This window comes from Pantherophis guttatus, chromosome 2 (assembly GCF_059756535.1).
Source record: "Pantherophis guttatus breed Tessera chromosome 2, ASM5975653v1, whole genome shotgun sequence".
Lineage (NCBI taxonomy): Eukaryota > Metazoa > Chordata > Lepidosauria > Squamata > Colubridae > Pantherophis > Pantherophis guttatus.
Genome location: NC_142064.1, coordinates 61917748 through 61934661, shown reverse-complemented (window position 1 = coordinate 61934661; position 16914 = coordinate 61917748). Strand labels below are relative to the sequence as shown.

Here is a 16914-nt window from a genome sequence, read left to right as displayed (position 1 = left end):
GAGGAAAAAACAAATTCCTTTAAGAAGAATTTCCTAAGTAATTGGATTGGTTAAACTTCAGACTGGAAAACGGTGTTCTGTATAATTTTCCTTGAATGCTTTGATAAATCAATAGCTGTCTTTGACAAGTTGCAATTTTCCTGTTTCTTTATATAGGTATTCTTGACTTTGTCTTCTGTTCCACCATTAGTCAAAACATGTTATTTTCTATATAGCCTGTGTTTTTTTTTAAATCCTGCTTTCATTTTGTCTTCTTTTTTTAAAAAATATCCAAATACATATGCCTGATATGCTGGTTCTTCTTCTTTCACTTCGTTTGATATCATTAATTTAAGAACATCTTGTCACTATGTTTATTAGATCTGGGGAATTGGAGATTCTGGCTTTAGGGAGGAATTGTTTGAGTTTTACTTGCCCAATAGTCTGAATACAGAATGGATCTTGAGATTCATCACACTCCACTTAGATGCATTTGGACAAGAGATTCGCCACAACATGTGTTTAAACATATAAAGATAAAGGTAAAGGTTCCCCTTGCACATATTCCTGACTCTAGGGGGCGGTGCTCATCTCCGTTTCAAAGCCAAAGAGCCAGCATTGTCCAAAGATGTCTCCATGGTCATGTGGCCGGCATGACTAAACACCAAAGGTGCATGGAATGCTGTTTAAACATATACTATAAGCCTTTTCTCACTTGCATTTACTGATAGCACAAATATGCCCAAGCAACCTTTTTTTCCTGTTGTATCCTGATGATGTGGTCTCCATCTGATCCATAGTTCCTAAATTGTCCTTAACCGTATTAGTGTTACATTAGTGCTTTCTCCTTCTCTGGCACAGATTTGATTACAAATACAATCTGACTCACTTCACCAACCATCAATGCCACAGTCAGATGCCCCCCCCCCGGGGAGGGGGGGGGAGGAATGGTTAGACTATCTTCTATTGGTCACATAAGGCTTTCTTAAACACTTTCAAATGTAATAAATTTACAGTTAAAGAGAGATTTTCTGAGTGTCAGGATAAGAGAAATCCATTTGGTGAGTCAACATGGATTAATCGTTTTCTGGATTAAAAAGGAAAAAAAGGAGGGTTTTAAAGATTTAAAAACTTTTGGCAAAGAAGTTAACAAGAATTGGATGTGGAGTGCCATTTGAGACAAAAATATACAGGGTTCAGGAAGACAAAATAGGAAAAAAAGGAAGAGTCTTTCTGTTGCAACTGAGACATTTTTAATTTTGGATTACAATATTACATTGGGAACCACCAGAAAGTGGCAAAAATAGCAGGGGGGAGGAGAGAGTCACTAATGCAACCTACAGAGAGGCTAGTAAGGTTACAAGCCCCTAAAAATTTATGTGAGCCTGCAGGAAGTCTAACAAGAACAGCATTGATTTTGTTCAGTAGGCATAGATAGGGTTGCACTGAAAATGATGGGTTTTTTAAAATGAACGAATGTGATGCTATATCTATAATACCATCCTGTCAAACCAAAATATAAAAAAGAGTCACTTTTATTGTTCATTTACAGAATGGGGAATCTTAGTGTTTTAAATTCCAATTGAGCAAAACAGATACATCTTTCAACACATTTTTTCCAGTGACATATATTTGAGACCTAGTATTGAATTCAACTTGGGGGAAAAATGAATTGTGGGAGAAATTTTATTACTTCTAATGCATCCCTGTGAGAAGACTGTTTGTTTTCCTAAAACTAACATTGTTTCAGCCTCAAGAATTCCAAAGCGTTGGACAACATTTCAAGATACACAAGTAACTACACTACATTAGCTAAAGTTAACCACTACATTCATTGATAATTGGCATAATAAAGAGGACTTTTCCCCATTTAAAGACTATAGTGCTATCACCTGTCAAATATAAGTAGCTAAGACTGCAGGTGGAAATTAATGATACATATAAATGATCAATATTCAACTAAGAATTAGTGGGGTTCCCCCCCTTTTTTTGCTATTGGTTGATAAAAAGTTTGCAAAAAGTACTCATGTTGTGTCTTTTAATAGCTTATTTATAACTCAGGTGTCACTTGAATTTCTGTTCACATTCATAATGAAACATCAAGGATCAAAATCAAGTCTGGTCAGCAGTTTGGCTAAAATTTTCAATTGGAGACAGGTTATCCTGCACTTTGCCATTTTCACTGTTCTTCTGAAGCATCTTAATTTGATTTTCCAGCCTTAGAGTCCATTCATGTCGGAGCCTGGCAAGAAAGAACATACTGTGAATCTTTAGCTAAATGCTTTTGAAGTCTAGTTCTTTTGTGTAATGCTATTGGCGTCCCTTTTCTTTCATCACCATTGCACTTGCCATGTGTTAATTTAGCATAGGTATCTCTCTGGCCTTCTGACTTGGGATAGACAGAGAATACTAATAGTATAACTCATCATCAGAATGAAGCTTGGTGACATTGCTAGATTCCAGGGGAGTCAAACGACTGGTAAAATGCTGTCATTAGAGATACATGCTGTTTCTCCTTTGGGTATTCTCTGGATGAAGCATCAGCTCAGGGCTATCTCATAGGAAAAATAATATAGTGCATGTATTGGAAATGACATCAAGGAAATTTGGGGAAGCAAACTCTTTATAGCACACTATCAGCAGAACAAAACAAAAAAGAAAATAATATAAATTAAATACATTCATAGAATCGAGAAGGCATTATTTTTATCAAAGTATTGATATGGTAGGTTTCTATATACCTCCTTGGGCTACTAATCTAATGTGTGCATAGAAAAGGTCTTAGTGAAAGGGAAAATATTCCTCATTGTAAACATTCATATTTTTCAAATTGTCCATCAGCCACTGCTTCCCAATGTGTTAGGAGAGAGCCAATCTAGATGGAAGCATTCCACATGACAGAATTGTAGGAATAGAATGGCATTCTGTTGTGGCAAAACATGCCCTTTGGCAAGGTATCCAATATTTTTTCAATAGTAATGAGCACTTACTCATTACCATGGTGGTGCAGTGGTTAGAATGCAGTGCTGCAAGCTAACTCACTGCTCACTCCAGGAGTTCGATTCTGAACAGCTCAAGGTTGACTCAGCCTTCCATCCTTCTGAGGATGATAAAATGAGGACCCAGATTGTTGGGGACAAACTGCTTAGAGAGGGCTGTAAAAGCACTATGAAGCGGCATATATGGTAAGTCTAAGTGCTATTGCTATTTATATGTTTGAACTTATGAAGGGAAAAGAAAACTAATGTGGTATATAAGAGTAAGGATAAAGCTGTTCACATCAGATCAGTTTTCCACTGAACTCTGGACATAAAATAAACAATAATTTAGGCCTAGGATAAAGACATCACAGGAACCCTTTGGAACCATTCTGCTTGCATACACTGAAATAAAATTATATTGAGGAGAGTATACAAAAGCCTCTGTTGCCATTGCCCCTCTTATTGAAACATAAAGGGAAGCAGTATGATAAGCACTTGCTTTGTCACTAAGCAGGCTGCAAACTGTACCTAGCTAAAAACAAGATCTGCTTTTAATTAAAACAAATAACAAATAAAACAAACAACCCAGGACAAAACAGCAACAGGAGACTGACATGTTTCAAAGCAAAGAATCTAACATCAAATGCATTTACAAGAATGTTTCTGGATTCCACATGCACCGAAAGCTATTTTTAGAAACAAAAATGGTAGATGGATTTACAGCTAGGGATGTTTAAAAAACTCAGATTTGGAGATAGATGGTTCAGTTTTCCTCTAGAGCAGGCTGAAGAAAACCTTCCAAATTGGAACAGGTACTAGAGGTGCCAAGATGGTCTGGCCTTGAAAGAAGCCTGTTTTATCTAGAACATTATGTCTGGAACAGCTGAAAACAGTTCTGATTCAGGGGATTTACTTCTGGAAACTACTGAATTGGGCCCAGAATTTTGAGGGATGTGAATTTTGCAGCTTGGTGATTTGTTTGAAAGTGTGATTGGTTGCTTAGGAAAAATACTAACATAAAAAGAAGTAGAAGAGAACATTCTGTTAAATTATAGGAAATAACAGAAAACAGCCTCATCATTTCACTTTCTGGTAAATCAGTGTTTTATGATTGCCCAGACCCAACATGACAGCTGTTTTGTGAAGAACAAGACTCCCTTGGTGGCTTTTTGTGAGGGAATTCATGATATGTTCTCTTAATTCCAATCATGCTTACCAGACTGAAAAGGTTGTGTGTCCCTGCTGCGAAGTTTTAGTAGGTCTCTGTGATTTGAACATGAAGTTCTGCTGAGGGATTATCGGTGTCTTTGGCTGAACATACAAGTTTCCTTGAAACTGGGAGTTCAGTTAGCGCATTAAACCCACTTCAGACTCTTATGTACTTTACTTCAGAGGCTCTCTTTGCACAGACCCCAATCTGCTTCTAACCTTAAATATGCTGGATGAACTTCTGGCAGAGGGATATAATAATTGCTCAGTATAGTTTGTTGATTGATTCATTTAAAGTCTCAGTAAACATAGCATGGCCTTTGATCTACAAATAGCAAATGTGGTATTCTCAAATACCATTCTAATCAGTTAGCAGTTTTTAAATTCAAACTACATTCTTGCATTCTCCCTTCTCAAATATTCTTTATTATTTATTCAATCCCAGGAGACACTAAAAGATATACTTGCATTTAGACTGTTGGTTGCTTATTCATTAGTATCAACTATGGACAAAAGGGAAGAGAAGGCAGAGTCTCATCTCCTCAATTCAAAGTATTCTTTTAAGAACTTGACAAAAATTGGTGTAGGAAACTTGGCAGGCATTGTTTAGCTGCTACTTCAATTTTGGATGGGGTTGTAATTTTTTTTTTTTAAAAGAAACAATGGCCTTGTTTATTCTTAGTCTCCAATGTGTCCAGCAAATTCTTTATTGAGCCTTATAACATTCAAGTTTCATGTTTATCTTATTTTATAAGCCCGGAGGTTGATAAAAGTTAATAATCTGGCTTCTAATTTCCAACAGTTTTCTTACTCAGTAAAAGAGGCTTCTGTTTTTTCATGTCATAGTAACATGTTTTCAGTTTTATTTTGATGGTGGTTATAAACTTACTTTATTATGAAATAGCAGGCATGGCTGTTCTTTTCAATATCACACTTCTTCCCTCCTCTAGAAGTTCCCTAACTGCCCATATTTAGTATTTTGAAAAAGCTCAGGATAAGGAATTTGTTCACAATATGTTTTTTTTTTCCATTTGGATTTAATTGAAACAGAGAAACCAAGGGAAGGTTGAATAAAAGACAAATATTCTCACACATTCCTTAGTCATCATATAGCTAAGGCAACTGGAAGAGATCGTAGGAGAAGTTCAGCAAAATGCTCTCCTGTGTGGGTGGAAGGAAGCAAACTATTTTCCTCAGGCGAGGAAAAAATGGTTCTAAAAAATGGGGAAGATGAAGAAGATATTGCAATGTTTGGCAATGGCTACTAAAAGAAACTGAGAATAAAACTTTCATCAGAGAAGCAGCTATTAAGAATTAGCACATTTCTCATTCAATTTTATAATCTCTTTGGGTCCTGTTGATTAAGAAGTGTTATCCTTCTGAACCCAGAAAACTTGCTTTTGCTGTTGTACTGTCTACCCTTTGGAACATTATTGCTCCTGAAATTAGATTAGTACCAACCCTGCTGTCTTTTCCCAAGTCTGAAGACCTGGATGTGTTGTCAGGCATGGCAGTTAGACTCTTAATTGAAGGCAGTAAAGTTGTTGGTTTGTGGTTAACTGATTTGTCCTTAGTTGCTATTACATCTATTGGTTTTTCTGTTTTGTATTTGGAATATAAGGGCCTTTAGCCACCCTGAGATGGTAGCCATATAAATGGAATGAATGAATGAAGTTCTCTCTTCTTCTGTGAACACCCTCTTCCCATCTCTATTTTTTAATATTCATATGCATTTTTTGCTGAAAAAACGTGAAAGGCAAAGTACAGAGGAGGGAATAGAGTATTAAAAGAATGTATGGGATCTTCCAGTGGCTTCCAAGTTGCCTTGGAAATTGATTTGTGAAAATAAAATGCGAGTGTGTTAGCAATTTTGTAACCAGACATTTCCCCATAGTTATGACCCTAGTTATGTGTTGTAGTTGTGGCTGGATTGGAGGAGAATGAAGATGGGTTTTAAACATGCAAGAGGAGAACAGCTCCAGGAATAGCACAGTGAATCTCTGGGAAGAAAAGAGAGAGGATGATGCTTGGATTGATTCCAGGAACTAAGAACTGAAGTGAGCCAAGAGTTCCTGCCAACAGCAAAACAATTTGCACATGAGTTCTACCATGTCTTAGTGTTATATTCCAAGGAAAATAGCAGCTTTGCTGCTGTTTGTAATAAATAGCAGAGTCCAAAATAAGCTTGCTTCCTAAATGCAGACAACAGGATGAGGTCAATCAGATCTGGAACAATTACCAGAGTAGTAGAAAAGCAGTGCACTGGAACTGCCCTATGTGTTTCAGACCTGAGGTATGCATAGTTACATTACAGTAGCAAAGAGTAAACCTATGATTTACTCTTTGATATGTCTTTGGGAGTTGGCTCCAATTAATCTGGTAGACCTTACTCTCAATATACAGGCAGTCCTTGATTTACAATCACAATTCAGCCCAAAATTTCTGTTGTTAAGAGAAACATTTGTTAAGTGAGTTTTGCCCCATTTTACAACCTTTCTTGTCACATTTGTTAACTGAATCACTGCAGTTGTTAATTAGTAATCCAGTTGTTAAATGAATCTGGCTTCCCCATTGACTTTGCTTGTCAGAAGGTTGCAAAAAAGCATTCACATGGCCCCATCATAAATATGAATCAGTTGCCAGCTATCTGAATTTTGATCATGTGACCATGGGGATGCTGCAATGGTTGTAAGTGTGAAAAATGGTCATAAGTCACTTTTTTCACTGCCGTTGTAACTTCAAACGGTCATTAAATGAACTGTTGTAAGTCGATGACTACCTGTAGTCTGTATCACCATTTGAATTGATTGGATTGGCAATATATTTGACATTTCTATTCTGTGTCTCAAGTTATCATGTCTGTGAAATAAAAGTAATTCTTGACCACTTGCAACAAATCTGCTTGGAAGGGACTGGTGGAGGAGCCCTCAAATACATTAATATTGAATATCATTTATATGATTTTTTTTTTGGCTAAGCTTGTCTTGATAATCTGCACATTTCCTTCATGAAATAGAGGTATACGTTTATAATAGGACATTATTTTAATGTTGGCAGTTTCAGATGACCCAAAGGTCATAGAATAAACAGTAATAAATAATAAATAAATGGTGACCTTGCAGAAATATGCAAAGGATCATCAGTGCAGATAAATGAATCAAGCAATGATTGCTTTGGGAAAAAGACAGTATATCAGCAATTCTATTGTCGGCCTTTGGACTAGCATATCATTTATGTAAAGCATCCCAAAGAAATATTTGTCTAGGTCTCTCTGGAAAGAAATTCTGCCTTTCTTGGCCAGCGAATTCTATTTCTGATGTGAGTTGCTCAGTTGAACATAGACTGTTCAAAATATTAGATGTATCCAGTTTGAAACCGGTAATGCATCTTTGCTAAGCAGATTGAATTTAATGCAGATAAAATCACTCACTTATTTAACGCACTTCCGTGCAATCGAGAATCTTCGTCTTCTTTTTGCTTGGTGTATGTTTCAATTATTTCTTCCCAAAATTTCTTCAAGCCATGAGCATCACCAATTATTATGGGATGGCGTTTGGAGCCAATGTAGCTGTCCATTTTCTGAAAAGCAAATCAAAAGTACAAAGGAGACAGCACTTTTCTTTTCTGACTGCTAAAAGAATAATTCATGTCTAAGAAAACAACGTCTTTCCCTTTCTCCCATTATAAAATGGCTTACATAAAGCTTTTTGTGAAAATAATTTCCTACATTAGATTCTACTTAGATAAATATTTAAACTAGAGTTTTCTGAGTTCGTTTGACAAAGGATGCTGTGCTTCAGCTCACACCTTCTTAGTTTTGTTTGCAGAGAAACTAACCTATATATTGTTATACAATTACAGTGAGTAATACTGTGGAACAAATAGAAAGTGGCCTAGACTACCAGATATTCCTGAACATCTGAACACGCAAAACATATTCTAACATCAGTTTAATTGACAGTGTGGGCTGCATCTATTGGTTTCCCTTCTTATACCTAGGACTGTACATTCTTATTGTTCTTGAAGGGTTTCAGGGAAGCAAGATAACATTCATGGTGTTTCTCATATAATTATGAGAAGTGCATAAAAAGATTAGTAACTTGTTCATAACAACTTGTGACTTAGAAGCAGTGGTGGGTTCCTCCCGGTTCGGTCCGGTTCGGCCGAGCCGGTAGCGGTGACGATATGACGTCACTGAACCGGTTCTTCCCCCCCGCCCTCCCACCCCACCCCCACATTATTCTTACCTTTTATTTGGTCCCACCCCCAATCTATTGCTGCCTCCTGAGTCCCAGCTGATGACTAGAGGGAAAAAAACTGTTTAAACTCTTGCCATGGGGCTTCAAAGGGCCATCCTACAGCTGATCAGTGTTAAAAGCAAACAAATGAGTCGGGTCGTAAGTGCGAGGACTGGTTGTAAGTGCGAGGACCTTCCAGAAATGACTCTGACCAGCTAGCCACGCCCACCTAATCACATGACCTCCAAGCCACACCCACAAAATAAGCCACGCTCACAGAACCGGTAGTAAAAAATTTTAGAACCCACCCCTGCTTAGAAGGCCATTCAAGGTGAATTCTCTGTTAGCCATTAAATAATATAAGAATAATAATGCAATCATTTTTTTAAAAAAATCCTTTTGTGTTCTGAATATTTCAGGAATTATTTGGATTGCGAGTAGATACTATTGTGAAGAAACTATGGGTTGCAAATTCGTGTAACATACTCTTACTTCCTAACAAGAGTGCTCCTGTGCATTTCTCTGGGATAATTTATTTTGTCTCAATCTCCCCACTTTTTTGTGTGTGTTTTTCTTTCCCCAATGACAGTCAACCATCCTAGGCAACTAAGCATGTGCAGACATCAGCACTTCTGTAAAACTAGAGCTTTATTCACACATGTCAATATCTCCCCCTTGTGTCTGCACATCTGCCAACACTAGCCATCTGGTATCACTTGATCTGCAAGATGCTTCCAGATTGAGGGCTTTTAGTTCTATACCACCAGCTGAAGGGTTGCTCAACATTTCTGTTTTTTCTTCCCCAAAAACCATTTTATTTGAAAAAAAAAAGATGGGGAAAAAACAGACGGATTCAAGTAGGTATTGACATTATCTGGAATGCTGAACAAAAAACGGGGCATTTTTGGGCTTTCAAAAATATCTCATTCAGAGATACCAGTGATATCAGTTTACTTCAAAATCATTTGTGGCATTTGGAGGTATATGTTTCTTTCCCTTAATATAGCTTTTGTCTATGTTGCTTCTGTTTTTGTGATGATTGTCCAAAATAATAAAGTGAATCCAGAAACTTAACAGAAAAGAAGAAATCCATAATTTCATTTAAAGTTCCACTTAAAATTCCATTCCCCATAGAAAATGCTTAAAGGAACTCAAATATGGCAATTTTTAACCAAAACATCTGCATAATATCTTTGGTTTATGGCCTTATTTTGGTGTATCAATACCAAGCAATCGGTTTAATTTCAGACAGGTAAACCATTCCTAAAATGAATGGCTGTTTTCTTTACATTCAGTCCTTCCAAATTAATTATATAAGTGGAAATACAGCAAATATCTTAAAGTATATCTGCATGTCTTATATTTAAGGGTAGCAGTTTGTTTTAAGCATAAACCCACAGTGGGTTAATGAAACAGTCCCTAATATGGTAGTTCTTAAACACTGATGAATGGGAAAAACTACTTTGTCTAAGCTGAATTTTCTGATTAAATTTCCTTCACTAACTTTCTTTCCACTTCTCTAAAATGGAAATCAAAAATCCTTGATAACTTGGAAGCTAATGTTTAACATATTATATATTGCATATGCATTTTTAAAGGCAAGATGCTTTATTGTGATCTTGTAAGATTCTACTCAGAAGTAAGCCTTACTGAATTCAGTACACATTTACTCCCTGCTAAATGCTCATAACTGCAACTCACAGCTCAATCTCCCTTGGCTTAATTCCCATTTAATTAGTAATATTTGCTACTGAATAAATATGTAGAGTATTATAAAATTGGTATACTTTTATTAGGAGTAATATTCTATCTTCAACAGAATCTCTGTGTTTCCTGATGAAGCAGGTATTTTGCAAAGAAGTAGAGTTAATTTCGTCATAATTTCTTTCATCTTTATTTTTACCTCACAAAATATGTCAAGATAGGAAAGTGAGGAGTCTGGTTATTTTAGCTCATTTATGGGTAATTCACTACAGATTTAATCAGACATACTGTATGAATACTCTAATTAATGGATCTTGTTTCTGGATTACTGTAGATGCAAGCTTCGAATGAAACAATTATATGGCAACATTGAATTATTTATTTATAATGATTTCATTAAAGCTGAACAAATAAGTTCCATATTCTTATTAGTATGCTGAAACTGTCATTTTATTAAACATATCCTATGGAGACATCAAGCATGAGATGACAAAGTTTAATTTGATGTTTAGTAACAACATATCCAAATAATTCAAACATCAAAGTATCTTAGGAAAACCAATACATCAATAAAAATCCAGAAATGTGTAAAACAATGTGTACTAAATTAATGTATAAAATGTTTAATCAGAAGTAAATTACTGTGCTAAACATTGCAATTTAATATAATAATTATTTTTTAAAAAATAAATGCTTACTTTAATAATGGAGACGCTTCTTCTTCTTTCACCTGGCCTTTCGGAAATAGTTTTGAGATGTGTTAGCTTTACCTTTAGGGTCTTCTCTTTCTAAAAACTCAAAGTGGTTTGGGTAAGCTTCAAATATCTTTTTCTTCTGTCACTCATTTTTTATTTGGGTTTGATGACATGGCTATTTTTGAATCATTTCAAAGGAGGGAAAGAAATTAATCTCCTTCTATGAGATCTACAACATGAGTTGGGTTTGCCAGACAGCTACAAACCATCAGCTCTGAATGCCACATTTGATCTATGCTATAATTTTCTGGCAAGAGTCACTGATGTCATAATTTGGCTCAAGGGAAACAGTTATTCTTTGACTAATGCAGCATCTTAGGAACATGTTGCCATGTGACTAGCAAGAACAGGACACCACCATTTGAACACATAGAGACCTAAATACTCTAGGTTGTATAACATGTGGTTTGTTTTAAGACTGAGTTACTTGAATGAGCTGGAAGAGTGATAGCAATAAATCTTTTGAACTAGTCTTTGATAAGAAAACCTATCTGATTTCTGATAAGACCCCAGCCATTCTTTTCATGCAGTAGTCAAGAAATATGCACCCAAGAGCATCCTCAAAACTTTTAAGAATGTGAGATAAATGTAATACATATTTCTCCTCTATTGAAATGATAACTAGAAAGTTTTTCTTTGCTGTGGTTTTTGAAATTTCTCAAAATGAGATGTTCCCTCCTCAGCATTTTAAAGAATTTTCTGACACCTTGTAGAATAAACATTTTAGAGCATAAGGTTTTGTGGGCCAGAGCCTATAAGATTCCTTATTATTCTGAGAAGTAGACTAAAATGGTTAGCCTCCTGGAAAAGCACCAATTTAAAATGTCACCACATCCTTTATTTAATATTTCTCTCAACAGATTTTTCAGGGTTTTTTGTTTTTTGAAAGTCAAAGTTATCATCATTTTTAAAAGATTTTTTTGTCCTGCCTGTATTATTTGCCAGAACCCAAAATTTGAACTCTGATTTGTGAATAAGAAAAGTAATTGCTTATTAATTTTATAGATAGTAGTTAATTCTTGAAAGATTCTCTCAATGAAGAACAAGTGAACTTAAATGTCTATTTTTTTAAAAAAAAACAAGCGTGGCTTGTATAGGCATGCTACATGTAGCTCCATTTTTTAATTTAATATTTGTATTATTTTTGCAATGATATAAATGTGTGCATATATGCAATAAGAAGTTATTTGTGTGAATGCCTCAGTATAGCTATTTTTTTTTCTGAATAGTGCTAGGACTAAACTTACAGTTCTTTCAGAGGGCAAAAATGTTTGGACTGGAACTATAAAGACCAAGTTCAATCTTCCCCACAGCCATGAAATTCATTGGTTGATTTGAGGCCAGTGATGCTCTTTCTCAGCCCAGCCTTTCTTATGAGCTGCCTTGAGTTGCTAGAGCAGGGGTCTGCAACCTTAAACACTCAGAGAGCCATTTGGACCCGTTTCCCACAGAAAAGAAAACACCAGGAGCCACAAAACCCTTCCCATGCCTGACTATTTCTTGAGCGGCCACAAAACTAGCATATGTAGTTGAATTAAACATTCTGTTTTTCTTCTGAAACTTTTCTTTTCTTGGATTTATCCATGGTTGGCCTATCGGGGGTTGAAAAGCTCAATAAATTGTGTGCCGGCGAGTGTGGCACATTGCTGGTTGTGATGCATATTTTGAATGACAAGGAGCCACAGCAGAGGGGTGAAATAGCCACATGTGGCTCCAGAGCCACAGGTTGCTGACCCCTGTGCTAGAGAGAAGGCAGGATATAAATCTGTCAAGTAAGTAAATAAATAAATGGTGTCAGAATGGAATAAATGTGCCATAAGCCAGTGGTGAAATCCAAATTTTTTTACTACCGGTTCTGTGGGCATGGCTTGATGGATGTGGTGTGGCTTGGTGGGCGTGGCTTGGTGGGCATGGCAGGGGAAAGGATACCACAAAATCTCCATTCCCACCCCACTCTGGGGCCAGCCAGAGGTGGTATTTGCCAGATTTCACCCCTGCCATAAGCATATTTAAAAAGAAACTGAATAGAATCAGATCTATAATCTGTCAAATGAAAAAATAATGCAAGAATACCATAATGTTCCAGTAAGGAAACTAGAAGAACTGTGGGAGGAGATAAACTGTAGTGCTCAAAATAGATCACTAACTTTCCACTGCTTGCTGCCTTTCTTCCTTGTTGATTAGCATGCTAGCTGGGGAATTCTGGGAGTTGAAGTCCACAAGTCTTAAAGTTGCTAAAATCGGTCACCCCTGATTTAATGCCTACTGATAATACTTGTTGTTCCTCAGTGCTGATCCGTTTTGCTGCCTGTACTTAAGGATTTGGTAGCATCACTTATCCTATTTATTACTTATAGTACCTGATAGGATGGATATTTGAATCTTATTTCAGAAACCATATACAGGTAATTTTTTTCCTTTCAGTGTTATCTTTGTATGCTAAAGTAAACAGAGATAGCAATAGCAATAGCACTTAGACTTATATACAGTGCTTTACAGCCCTCTCTAAGTGGTTTTACAGAGTCAGCATATTGCCCCCAACAATCTGGGTCTTCATTTTACTAACCTTGGAAGGATGGAAGGCTGAATCAACCTTGAGCCGGTGAGACCTGAACTGCCAAACTGCTGGCAGCCGGTGATCAGCAGAAGTAACCTGCAGTACTGCATTCTAACCATTGCACTACTGTGGCTCTTGATAGATGTTAATCTTTTTCAAAATTCATTTTTTCCTATTTGATTGCTTAGCAGGTGAATTAACAGAACGTGAAGGGTATATTTGTTGCTGTTATGTGGTATATTTATAGTACAAATGTGAAAACATTCAGATTGTTAAATTGTTCTGCCAGCAAAAATGTCACTGAATAAGAATGGTAGCACTCAAACATGTAATAAATCAGAATTGTTTTTCCCCCTTTCTCAACCTACTTTAAATGGATAAAACCATATTTTATAATCAAGCTATTAGAACGATATTAAAATATAATCTTCATGAACAGCCTAACAAGTTATCATATATTACATTACTTTGTCTGACATTTTAATTTTCAAGTTTGTTATTAGTGAATTGGCTCTCTTGATTACAAATTACACGAAAGCTTCCATGTTCTTCATGTATGAAATCAACAACAACAACAAAAAGAGTCACCTTTGAGGTCAACTTTAGATCCTGGTTTATTCAGTGAATTATAGAAGAACTATATTGAAGAGTTTAGAAATTTTACCCAAATAAGGAGTACAATTCTCTATCACTGTGATGGCGAATGTGTGCCAAAAGTTTCCAGCATGCATGTCTGCACAAAGGCCAGCTGTCCAGCATGCCTACACGCACCGGGAACCAGAAGATAATCTTCCCGCCGCGCACATGCACATTGGGCGGCTGCTCTTCTGGTTTCCAGTGCACGCATGCACGCCGGCCAGATGGTCTTAGTGCGCTCATGCGTGCCAGAAACCAGAACACCAGGTGGCTGGTGCGCATGCATGTGCGCGCGCTCCTATTTCAGCATTTGATGCCGAACAAGTTCGCCAACACTGCTCTATCACATTGGTTCTCAATTTATGGTCTGTGGATCCCTGGTGGGCCGTGATGTTGTTACACAGGGTCTCAAAGGCTTGAAGAAATGTTATGATTTAAATCTTGAGTTACTTAAATGTTATGATTTAAATACTTGACTCATAGCCATGGGGGTCCATGGCCATGAATTGTGGCCACAAAAGGTATTTAAAGGTGTAGAAAACGTTGAGAACCACTGCTCTATCACATTATCTGTTTACTTTAGCCAATTTAGTATCAGTACATATTGTATCATAACTGTTAGTATCTGGAATCACAAGGGGTTATATTATGGCTCTGGTCCAAGTTTAATCAGAGCTCAGAATGTACTTTTAGCACTTAGGAACTTGTATAAAGTAATACTATAAAGAATATTTGTTTGAGAATGGGAATTTCTTCATTTTTAACTAAAGGCATTGGTGACTCAGCCAATGTGGGATTATGGGTTATTAGATAATATTTTCATTTAAAGAAGAGAGATTACTAAAAAGCACAGATATTACTTTGTATATAGTTAGATACCAGTACCAGTTCAATTTATAGAACAGATTTACAATTATTACACCATTCTTTATAGATAGGTGGCTATTTTCTGCACAATGGGGGCCAAAATTGATATGCTCTGGGAAGGGACAAAATTATTAGCATGAACAGTATGAAAATACAAAGAGTTGCTCCAATTGTGCTAATTTTAATAATCCTTGATTGTAATACAGATATATCCATGTATGTCTATGAATGGGTGCCTGGATGTATATACAAGTTGTCCTTGACTTACAGCTGGTTGCTTAGCAATCATTTGAAGTTACGACAGACCCCTCAAAAACCACGTACAACAGAGTTTCAAAATTATGGTTACTGCAATGCCTTGGGACTTGTTCACCCTTACAACTAATTGCAAGGCTACCGCAGCAGACCCCTTCCCACCTATTTCTTTCATGCTTCCTGCCATGTCCTTGCAGGCCAAGGCTGCTTTCCATCCTACTACCCCACCACCCAAGGGAGCCTAAAGCTGGATAGCAGATACTACCAGTGCACATGGGGCTGTGAGAGCTTGTAGAATTCTGGTGTCCACAAACCAGGTTTAGCTTGGCACAGATGCCAATCATAGCCAGAAACGAGAGGTGGGTTCAAGGAACTTTTACTGAAGTGCTTCAGCAAAAGGGTCTCAGCATCTAAAGAATGCCAAGACCCCAAACAATACACAAATATACATTCTATACAGTTATGATTAAGGAAGTTAACACACTAAGAATCACTCATTGGTTCCTTGACACATGTTTCTTTTGATTGGTTTCTTCTACTTTACCCTCCTTCTTCATACATTCATCTTTATGCTAATAAGCTTTCTTATCAAAAGGGGTGTGTGTTTTATTATTATAATAAGGTAGAGATTATCAACGTTTATTTCTAAAGTGCCTTAGTTAGCATCCTTCTAACTCAAGGTTGTCAAACTCAAGGCCCGGGGGCCGAATTTGGCTGGTGGGATGCTTAGATCTGGCCCATGGGGCCACCCTGGAAACTGTGAGGGACCAGCCCGTGGTGCCTCTGCCAGCAAAAATAGAGCTCAGGAGGGCTGCATGTAGCCCTCCCGAGCTCCATTTTTGCTGGCAGAGGGTTGAGGGAGGCCATTGCAGCCAAAAATGGACATTGGGAGTCCGTTTTCACTGGCAGAGTGCTCGGGCCACCACATGTGCTCCTGACATGAGTGACATAGAACTGGCCATGCCCCCTGGCCACCCCCTCTCCCCTGAGGTCAAACACAACCCTGATGCAGCCCTCAATGAAATCTAGTTTGACACCCCTGTTCTAACTGCATCCTTCTAACTTGTAACTTTCTTATTTTTTTTCCTTTTAATTTAAACATTTTTATTAGGTTCTAGAATAAGATACAAAATATAAAAGTAAATAGGAAGACATCATTGGGGGGAAAAGGGAAAAGAAAAGTGAGGAAGGGCTGGGAAAAAGAAAGAAAAAAAGTGTTGACTTCCGACTCCCTTTGTTGCAGTAAAATAAAGCATTAACATCAAACCACAACATTTTGTTTTTCCATAATAATATAAATTAGCCATTTCTATAAAAAACATAGCAATCTAATTGGTAAAACCTAAATCAAAGTTTCTTGTAACTTTCTTGTTGCTAGGCAGTAGTGTCCCATCATTCCGTCTTGTTACACTTATAGCAGCTGTAATTTTCTGCCCTGGCAATTCCTGTAAGAAACTCTCCTAATTCCAACCTGAGATCTTCACTTCAAATATCCACTCAGCCACTCAAGGAAGCCTAAAGCTGGGCATTTGTTAGTGCAGTTTGTGAAGTATCCTTAAAAAAACAGATCCCCCTAGAAGCTTGCAATAATAGTGCCTGCTTTAGACAATACCCTGTTTTCCCCAAAATAAGACGCCCCCGGATAATAAGCCCAATCGGGCTTTTGAGCCCATATGCTAAAATAAGCCCCACCCCTGAAAATAAGACCTCCCCAAAACTATTTAAACGCATGC

The 16914-nt window shown here is 37.1% G+C and overlaps 1 protein-coding gene across 1 annotated transcript; it reads right to left on the bottom strand.

Moving 5' to 3' along the window:
- Nucleotides 1-1496: 1496 nt before the first annotated feature.
- LOC148115130 (protein FAM240B-like) lies at nucleotides 1497-11085 on the bottom strand. The gene is made up of 3 exons (XM_087885028.1): nucleotides 10810-11085; nucleotides 7600-7748; nucleotides 1497-2221 (listed from the first exon to the last, which is right to left on the bottom strand). Exons 2-3 carry the CDS (start codon nucleotides 7743-7745, stop codon nucleotides 2092-2094), a joined length of 276 nt encoding a protein of 91 aa, XP_087741154.1. The 5' UTR covers nucleotides 7746-7748; nucleotides 10810-11085; the 3' UTR covers nucleotides 1497-2091.
- Nucleotides 11086-16914: the final 5829 nt, after the last annotated feature.